The sequence below is a fragment of the Orbicella faveolata genome, unplaced genomic scaffold (assembly GCF_042242905.1).
Source record: "Orbicella faveolata isolate gen_17 unplaced genomic scaffold, um_ofav_v1 contig_34, whole genome shotgun sequence".
Classification (NCBI taxonomy): domain Eukaryota; kingdom Metazoa; phylum Cnidaria; class Anthozoa; order Scleractinia; family Merulinidae; genus Orbicella; species Orbicella faveolata.
The window spans coordinates 33,942,428-33,952,500 of NW_028301563.1; the positions used below are offsets into that span (position 1 = coordinate 33,942,428).

Below are 10,073 nucleotides of genomic sequence, written 5' to 3' on the forward strand. Positions count from 1 at the left end.
ATCCTGCGCTGTAATTGGCTACCCGAGCGGGCAAGAGGGAGCTATCTTGTCCGCTCGGGACTACCCGCCGTGTCCCGCAAGAAAAATTTCCTGGAAAGCCATGTAATAAATCCTTTATTGACCAAGCTTGTTCGATCAAGATGGCTGGATATTGGCCTCGTTCTTTTTTTGTGTGTTTATGGACCTCGACTCCGTCTCGGTCCATAAACACGCAAGAAAATAACTTGGCCAATATCCAGCCATCTTGACCGAACAAGCTTGGTCAATAACCCATACGTCTAAAAGATTTAGCCTTGAAGGCATGTGGACACTAAATAAAAAATTAAATCTATAAATTAGTGGGGCAATAAATTAGATTATCTACAACAGAGAAAATTTATACATCAATAAGATGTAAGATGATATTTGTAGAGTATGGTATAAGAGCTCATATACCATGATGGCTAAGCCAATGAAAAGTCTTGAATTGCATCATCCAGTGATTCAGTTTTTAATAAATCAGGTATGTTAAACCATCGAATAAGGGTTTATTATTCCATTATTACATCATTTCCTAGTATTAGGCTGCTAGTTTTTGACATACATCTCACATCATCTGAAAATCGTAACGATTCTGTTCCCCAGACCGCTCTCGGCTAGCTCTGCTCCCCGTTGTGTCTTTCACCCCAGCCTGTTCAAAGGTCACCACGATACCAACAGCACCACAGGACACTCAACTTGACGCTCTAAAAACTGATGGCAGAAAGAACTGGGAGTTATTTCCAGAGAAGTTCTCTAGCTTTCGTTCAAAAGACCACTGACCAACATTTGTGGAACCAGATACTGTATTTTTATTTTTTTAGCAAACTGTCGCATTGAAACGACCTTCCCATAATCCTCCCGGGGGAATGGGGAGCGGGGTCCCATACAAAAGGGACTGGTGTGCTCGTCGTACCATTTAGGGGTTAAAAATTGGTTTTCATACCTCTTAGGGTGTTTTACCTCGAAAAGGTCCACCATGGGAGCTTTTGCGATACCTTCTAGAGCATTGAATTGAGCCGAAAAAAATATGACAGGAGATAACGTGTTGTTTGAGAATTGGTACCTCTTAGGGGTGAAAGACATTTCAAGCCACGCCCACAAAACAGCGTCTTGGTACTTATAAGGGGTTCTTTTCAAAATTTACGCCGAGCACCCCCTTCCTTTTTATATGGGAGTGATTCTATGGGAGTTCCCCCGGGGAGGGGTAATCCTCTCCTTAAAAATCAGATGAAAGAGCTCACTTAACTTGAAACAATTTTGCGAAGACAAAAAGATCTGTCTCTCTGGTAGAGAGGGAATTGCGGTGGACTTGAATAGCCTGTCCGCTTTTTGACGAACATGAGAACCTGGAGTAAGATATGCGAGTACATTTCCTCCTCCCCTAGGATACTGCTCGGATTTCCAGCCACTGTATGGATGACGTCCGTAAGAGTGTGGTGTGACGTCTCAGAACTTAGACGAAAGTCAGATGTGAGACTTTATTATGCATTTGAACTTTCAAGAGGCTACAGTGAGTAACTTTATACAATTGCAAACAGAGAGAATCAAATGTACAATTAAACAGTACCATTCACATTGTAACTACAACATACAGTATTCAACAGTAGTCAGCGAGTTATCTTATATAAATGTACAATGCACACAACTTGAGGTACATTTAAAAAGTATCAATTAAGACAAACAGAACTCAGCCTAATGGAACCTCAATAAAGTCTTAGAAAAAATGAAGGCAACTTTTATATCAAAAAAATCTCATTATCATAAAACTATTACACTAAACCTTTACTAATAATAAATAATTGCAAGTTACAGCGTGTAAACACCACATTGATTGCTACTAGACGCTTTGGATATCTTTTTAGATCACAAATTTATGTAAGTGTTTTTTGGTTTTTGTGCTTTTTTTTTTTCATGTCTTTAAAGTGAACATAAAAATAACTGCATTGGGAAGTAGATCATCTTCTCTGAGGAATAAGCAGTCTAATACTTCATTGCTTATTCACAGAGATTCATGGATACTCCCCAATACAGTACTAGCACAATTATTTCATAATTCAGTCTTCATAAACGTTAGCCCACAAACAGGCTTTTCGGCCTCCTCACAGGTAAAGAAAGAAGGATAGCTTGCTTGCAGGCTACATAAACCTAAAACAAACTTTCCCTGAATAATTTTCAAACCCCCTTACCATTGTTGTTCCTGGTGTGGTTTTTATTCTTCTTCTTTTTTCTTTCAATCAACATGCTGTAATCATCCTTACAAGTATATCCCAATTCCACTGTTCTACTGCATGAAGTTATGTGTTCATAAGCTATTACTTAAAGACTAGGACCTGCATGGCCATGAGATTCATCCTCATGAATCAGAAGATGTCATTTCTTTTTGTCGTAATCTTGAGTTCAAGTTTTCAGTTCAAATATGAAATCAACATAACAGCAGTAACATTTGTTTGCAAATATAAGTAAGTCGCATGGCACAGCAGTGGTAAACCTTCTTCATAACTTGACGATGCTGCCAGCATTGTTGCCCCCAACTTGACGCTGTTTGCTCCACTTGATGGTGGAGGGCAAAAGTTCCTTGATTAGGGAATCAAGTGCCTCAATCTGATGACCTTCCTTTTTAGCTTACATGAGCAGGATAATGTCGAGAAAAACAGTGATGTAACCATAACAAGCTGATGTAGGTCTTCATGTCCTAATCCGTTGTCAGCTAGCATCATCAGCCATTTCCAAACTCCATCCCTGTCCATGGCAATCTCAAAATCTTGTCATCATCCTGCTCATGTAAGCTATTCAATCATCTCCCGTGCAATCCCGCATATGATTCTCCAGCAGGTCATGTGGAAAATATTTCCTGCAGTTGGGGCACTGCAGTTGACTTCCCTGGCTAGGGGAGGGTGAATCTGTAAAGTCAGGCCCATCAGCAGTGACTTCCATCCCATATCCCCTTGGTCTCATACCTTTCTGCTGCAAATGAATAAACAAATAATTTGTTATTTGAGAAAATCATTCAGTAATTGCATTCATTGTATACATATAGCGAGAATACTCAAGCGTGTTTTTGTTTTGGTCTTGCTTTGTTTGTGAGGCATGGTGGCCTCATGGCTAATGTGCTTGCCTCTGGATTGAGTGGTCTGGGTTCAAGCCCTGGCCAGGAAAAGTGTGTTGTGTTCTTGGGCAAGACACTTCACTCTTGCAGTGCCTGTCTCCACCCAGGTGTATAAATGGGTACTGGCGAATTTAACACTGGGGGTAACCCTGCAATGGACTAGGATCCCATCCAGGGGGGAGTAGAAATACTTGTAATCACTTAATGCTACAAAAACCAGAGATAAGCGCCAGCCTGACAGGCTACTTGGCTCGTACACAAAATTTGCCTGGCTTTGCTTGTTTCCTTAAATTACAGATCACTTTTATAGATTCTAGAATAAACAGCTATGTGAGCCCACTTTCAACAAGGATGCTTTACAACATGTCTATATAGGGAAACGTTTTTGCTCCAGGTGAAGCACAATATTCATGACTGATAATCCAAGCTAGCGGTGGTATTGCCATTATACACATGTTTAGTATGTTTGTCAATTTACCTTTTGCCATGGCTCCTGGACTTGTGATGCGCATGGCTGTGTGCGGCCAGATGATGTTTGATGCCTATATGGCACTTTGGCCTGGAAACAATGAATACAGTGACGTGATTGAGTTAATTTGCTGTACAATGGCATGGAATTAAAGCAATAAAAGGTACACAGTTGAATCCCTATTAAGCGTAGGGGGTTGAACTGTATTACAGAATCTTAATTTGCACATCACGATCAGGCGATCAAATGCGTCATTCTCATAACCTGCCTGCATGAAATAGTTGTAATGTAGTGTAGAAGAATTTAGGATTCAATCACTCTCACCTGCTGTTGTTGGGCCTGAGCTTGTGCGTACATTCGCTCAATGTTTTGCCTCAAACTGATATGCTCCTGCTTTAGTTGTTCATAGCGTTGAACAATTTGATCCCTCTCACGTGAAACATGATCACGGTCTGACATGGCCCTTACTTTCTCTTGTCTTTCAATCTTAAAGTCATTCTCATATCCTGCAAGCTGTGAACAAAATAAAATAATTAGCAACACATCTTAAATTCTACTTTGACCCCCTGACCCTTCACGTACAGGGAAATGATATGTGCAGGTCTCCACCAAGGGTACACATATATACTTATAAATGGTTCTTGAGGAATGGATGCTCCCATCTCTGAGGCAGATCTAGGGTGTTTTGGAGGGTTCGGTCGAACCCCCTAAATTAAAAAATTAAGACATCATAGCATGCTGACTTGGCCTCAGAATGCCAGGAATCCCATTTCTGATGACCTCAATTTTAAAAATTTTCCAGGGGAGGATGTCCCTGGAACCTCCTACAGCATTCCATATCTCGAATCCCCTTCTCTAACATCCCATTTCCGCCCCAGCATCTGGAGTTTTAACTGTATCAAAAACTTATTCCTAATAAATCATCCGCTTCATGCTACAGAAACCGGGATAAGCTCCGGCCTGATGGGCCACTTGGCTCGTATGCAGACTTTACTTTTTTACTTTCAATAAATCATCCGGAGAGGGTGGCTTTTCGAGAGGTAAGAAAGCTTTCTGTGTGATCCTTTATTAGCAGCGAGTGATTTGATACTTACTGCATTCTGCATGAGTTCGTGTTCCATCTTCAGTTCATTAAGTGCACCTTCTTTCTGGTCACGATCTCTTGTTATGGAACGGACTTCATCACTTGTTTCCTTTAGCCTCTGCAACAGCCTTTCCTTCTCTTCTTGCAGCTAAGAAATGAAGATAAATCAAAAGGCAAGTCTAGGTTAATCTCAGAACAATATTAAAAGAGGCACAGATGAAAAGAAAACAAACTGATAATTAAAAATCATGTCAATCACATTTTATGAGGAAAAGTTATAATTTTTCACTTACAGACTGTTGCTGTGCGTTATGCATATCTGTTGCATCCTTTGCTGCAGTCAGTTCTTCTTTTGCTTGATCATGTTCTGCTATTATTTGTTCAATTTCTTCTCTCTTAGACTGGAGTTCATCTGTAAGTTTTTTGACTTCCTCTTTGAGTTTATTGACTTCTTCTGAAGTTGTCGGTTCCTAGAAAAGTTATAAATAAATATGGGTCATTGACCAAGCATAAGGTCAAGATGGCTGGATATTGGCCAAGTTCTCTTTTATGTGTTTATGGACTGAGACAAAAAATTTGTAAAAAAATAATAAACTTGTGTGTTGTTGTTATATGTTATATTTCAGAATTCAGGAGTTCCTATATTCAAGTTAGAACAATTGGCAGTTATTATTTTGTTTTCTGTTTTGTTAGTTCACACAAAATCCTGACATGGCAGATTTTTTCTGTGAACTTATACAATAGCTGAGGGCACAGCCTAAATTGCTTGGGGTAATTCTGATTCTTCTCACTTCCAATTAATTTACCCTAAAAAGGAGTAACACCAAATATAAATTACAGTGTAGAACATGGACTGTTGTTTACCTCTGGGTTTCCATCTTCACTGTCATACACGCGATTTAAAATTCTTCGGACTTCTGGTGACCTTGTGTGTTGACCAAGTTCTTTCTTCATCTCCCTTAATTGTAAAATCCTGTCATCCTTGAGTGATTGCAGCTCATTCTTAAGAGTGTCATTCTCTGTTACCACGGTTTCACAAAATACTTGCTTGGCATTCAAGTTTCTCTCAAGCTTTGTGACAAGTGCCGTTAGGCGCAATACTTGGTTTTTCAAACCGTCCGTATTTTGTCCCTGTACAGCATCCAGTGCAATCTTAAGTTCCTTTACCTCATTACTTTTCATATCCCGTTCATCTCGTAGTGTTATGATGATTTCATGTAGATCTCTGTTTTCCTAGGAAAGTAGAGGAATATTTTGACTAAGATTTTGTCGCTTCGTGTATAATTGAAAAACTGATATTGTTTGTGTCTGTAAAGAAAACATCACGTCATATTATTCAGGTTCCTGTTCAGCTGAACATTAGCAATCTTTATTTTTCTCCTGATCCTACAGATTAGGTTGCATTTTCCATCTCTAACTTCTTTCTCAGCTAAAAGTTCAGTTCAACTCTGTGCTGATTCCTATTTTTTGCCACGCCATAATTTTATTATCAGTTTTCTATTGAGGAAGTTGGTTTGAAGATTAATTGTAATAAACTATTAGTTATAAAACAGCACAACAGAACCTGTTCCCCCAAGAACTCGAATGGTTTATTTACGATTATCAATTAAAATAATGGAAAGTTGAAGCTTTCGCTTCCACCAGCATTTTCTTTGTGAAAATTTGCTTCGCTAAGGATTAGGCAATTTCTACAGAAAACAAAAGTTCTCATCAAACAATGATGTCAATCATGAAGTGTCGCGAACGTGCATAAACTCTCGGCAGTGAACCAATCGGGAGGTGACAGAGCAGAACGGGGAATCCCCTACTTCGATGAACAATACCTTATTCAAATTGCTTTCGGTTTCCAATCTTCAAAATTAGCATAGGGAAATGAGTGAAACACGTTAAATTAACTGACATTTTCTAATCGAAAGTACTTTCTATCGAATTTCAAGTCTGAATGCCGAGAACCTTCACCGATTTCTAGTAAAATAACATCATACGTGCTAATGTAAGTTATGCTTATCGAAGCAGATTTTTGAATTGCGTGTATCCGCCCTCCGGGGCACGCCGAGTCAATGTCGAGGGAAATTTCCCGAGATATAAAAAGAGCTTACTTGAAACGGAAAATGATTGATAACGCAAAAATTTAGCGAAAATATTTGCTACAGAAACATCACATAACCATACGTTTTTCTGAGTGTTTCAACTAGACTTGACATAATTCATAAAAGATAAGTCACAATGATTGTGCAAAACAACCCCGTCGATTCGCTACGCTTCGCGAGTTCCAAAGTTCGTCAATAAAATATCGCGCAAAGATTTGCAAAGCGAAAACCCAACTTTTCAAGCACTTACCACAGCCAAGTCAACTCCAGCCGGTCCTTTATTTGTCAAATGTTCCAACGCTTGTTTTAGTTTCGTGTTATCGCGAGTTAAAGCTTCCAAAACTTTCTTCGACACACCAGGAGTAACAACGGCGCCTATTTGAGCGCCCGACGGTAATTGAAGATTTAACTGTGTTATTCTGTTCTCTGCTCTTGCTAGAGAGCCTTCAAGCCGTTCATTTTTTTCTAGAAGAGTCTTGATTTGCTGCTCCTTCTTTTGCAACTGCAGTCCCAGGTTTTGAACTCCCGTTAGTTTCGACGCCATCTTCTTTCTATCAGTCACCATTACGACTAGCGACTGACGAAGACGTTGATTTTCGGCCAGGACGGCTTCAATATTTGCCTGTTCTGCCATTTTCAAGCCAGAAAAGATTGTAAGTTTCGACGAATTGCGGTGTTCGTTCTCTAAACTACCAAGTCAAGACTATTACTGATCGTCGGTTGACTTGGCCACCTTGCTTTATATCTCTGGACTATCACAGGGAAATTCCCTGCAAGGCAATCCATAGTGTGCATATTATCATGCGGGTAAAACCCGGGGGTCGGGTTAGCCCCGGTCGTCGGGGGCAACACGTAAGCTTTATTTTCAACAACTGAGAGTTCAGGTACTTTGCAAATGCTTCAAGTCAAATAGAGTATGCATTGAGTTAAATTTTATTTTTGTTCTACCGAACCTTTCTAAATGCCTCCTGATCTCATTTATTTATCAAATCTTTTAGTTGCAAAACTGCAGGCGAAAAGTTTCATGCCCGATCGCCCAAAGCGTCGTGTTTTACATATCTCAATTTTCTTTTCTCTCTTCACTAATATAGGGAAATGGATCGTTCAAGTCATAATTATGAGAGTCTTCTACCACTGTAATAGAAAAAAAAAAATGGTTTTAGAAAATAGAAGTTACACTTCACTCTTTAGTTGGCCAGCTGAATCATCGCTGATACTGAAGTGATATTGAAGTGTTTTGAAACGACTCTTCTGACCATAGTTAGCGATATTGCTAGTTCAAATTCTCCGAAATCTTCTCGCCATTTATCATTTGGAATATCACGGTCGAGATGCCGCAAAAATCGCAAATATTGCTGAATCTTATATTCTTGAAAATGTGCTTTATCTCGATGGCTTCAGTTGAAATGTTTCGAAAATGAAAAATAAAAAAAATAAAAAATGTTTGTATCAAGGTAGAATTATGGGAAGTATCTGGCATTACAGATTAAGACTAAAATAACATCCAATCAAATTATGTATTATATGCACGTGACCGTGATTAAAATCCTCTCTTAAAAATAGATTTCAAGACATTCAGTCTGCCTAGCTGTGGATTCTCTTAGTATAATCCTCTCTTAACTTTGATAACAACCAAGCGTTTGTCCACAACCCATGGGCTGTATGATTCTTATATGAAACTAGACAGAAGTTATGGTGCAATTATAAACTCCCGAAGCAACTTATAACATCACACCCCGGTTCCCCGTTGTTCATAATGCAACATCCCAGTTATTCTAATTTCCGAGTTTCCGTCATTTCTTTTACTACGCTCAGAAATACGCTTCTGTAAGTTCTTCAAAGTCCTCGGGAAAACTTGGGCGCAAAAAAAAAAATAATAACCCTCAAATTCCGCAATTCAGTCATTTTTGGACAAGTGTAATCCCCAAAATTTCACTTCCCTGTACTATATATAGGGTCTGTACACAGGCGCCAGGGAGAAGAGTCTCCTCTCCCCCCTGGATTTACCCAACTCTTTCCAGTATAGCGTTGGGACTGGACCACCGCTGTTTGGGAAACAAGCTCGCCCTCCTCCTCCGAAGCCCCGAGAATTCCACGTGAGCTCACAGTGTTAAAAAAATCGTTAATCGTTGCAATGGGTCCTTGATCCAAAGTTTCGGAGAAAAGTGCAAACTGGCGAATTAAAGATTACAACAAAACAACGCCGAGGTCTATGCTGCAGGCGTTGGTGGAACCGTTCACTGTTTTCAAACCCAGCTTTACAAGGCTTGTTTTATAAATTATGTTTGCGTCGCTTGATATGCGGAAACATTTTGCTTCCAGGCTCAGTACAGTCAGGCAGTGATAATCGAGATCCGCACGATACCTAACGGAGGGGTTTCTCCAAATAGCTTCAAGACACTTCGCATGACATGCATATGAAACCAAAATGTAATACCTAATATATTTCCCCAGCCCAGAAGACAACTGGAGTTCTTTGTAGTCATGGAGCTGTTTGTGAAATCTGACTTCCTGATTTTTGAAAGCGAAATTTCATGACGAATTTTGCACCAAAAATAGCTCGTCAGGTTGTTGTTGTACACGTCCGGTTCATGGAGGCAGCACGTGTCAGCTGAATGGGAGACGAGAGGTCAGACATATGTAATCACCTGATTTCCAGCTGCAGCCGCATGTGACTCCCACTTCCGGCCCCCATAGGAACACAAAAATCTGGTCGGAGAAAAAGATACCCCGCGGGGTCGAACCTTTGTGACGTGTTTCATGGTCAAATCAAAGAGCTTTTTGAGCCAACTCCTCAATGCAGGGGCTAAAAAAAAAGGGTTTGATGTGATGTGCTTCAAAAAAAAAAAACACCTTTGCCCTTAATTCCATACTTTGAGAATGAGGGCGTTTCTTTAAGAAAATCCACGATTGGATTCTTAAATCCGAAAGAATCCGAAAACGTATTTTGCGTTTCTTTACCAAACAGATCAATCCAAGATCACTCGGATCATGGTGCATCAATGGAACCGAAGAATCCACTCCGTCAATCTTGGATTTTCTTAAAGAAACGCACCTTTCAAGTCTCACTTGTTCCTTAGTTTTTGGGCTTAATTTGCTGGGGAGCCAGATATGTAAGTGAGTGTTTAGATTTTTTTCGATAACGCGGTAAAGAGAAACGAATGATGAGTAAGACAAAGTGGAGCTAAAACTGAAATTTGATGCCATATATGTCAAAAATTCTTCGTGGAAAGGAAGTCTATCACTTGACGGTTGCAACAGAGCAGACATCAACCAATGATAATTACGAGAACAGTGAAGACA

The 10,073-nt window shown here is 39.8% G+C and overlaps 1 protein-coding gene across 1 annotated transcript; it reads right to left on the bottom strand.

The window, feature by feature from the left end:
* Nucleotides 1–1,485: 1,485 nt before the first annotated feature.
* On the bottom strand, nt 1,486–7,519 carry LOC110049144 (uncharacterized). The gene is made up of 7 exons (XM_089299063.1): nt 7,021–7,519; nt 5,545–5,913; nt 4,974–5,150; nt 4,691–4,828; nt 3,921–4,109; nt 3,606–3,686; nt 1,486–2,985 (listed from the first exon to the last, which is right to left on the bottom strand). Exons 1-7 carry the CDS (start codon nt 7,402–7,404, stop codon nt 2,812–2,814), a joined length of 1,512 nt encoding a protein of 503 aa, XP_089155189.1. The 5' UTR covers nt 7,405–7,519; the 3' UTR covers nt 1,486–2,811.
* Between the last annotated feature and the right edge of the window lie 2,554 nt (nt 7,520–10,073).

Coding starts and splice junctions, on each gene's coding strand:
- LOC110049144 (XM_089299063.1), bottom strand. CDS start 7,404: ATGGCAGAACAGGCAAATATTGAAGCCGTCCTGGCCGAAAATCAACGT. Junction 5,151..5,544: donor GTGAAGATGGAAACCCAGAG/GTAAACAACAGT, acceptor TAACTTTTCTAG/GAACCGACAACTTCAGAAGA. Junction 2,986..3,605: donor TCCAGGAGCCATGGCAAAAG/GTAAATTGACAA, acceptor ATTCATTTGCAG/CAGAAAGGTATGAGACCAAG.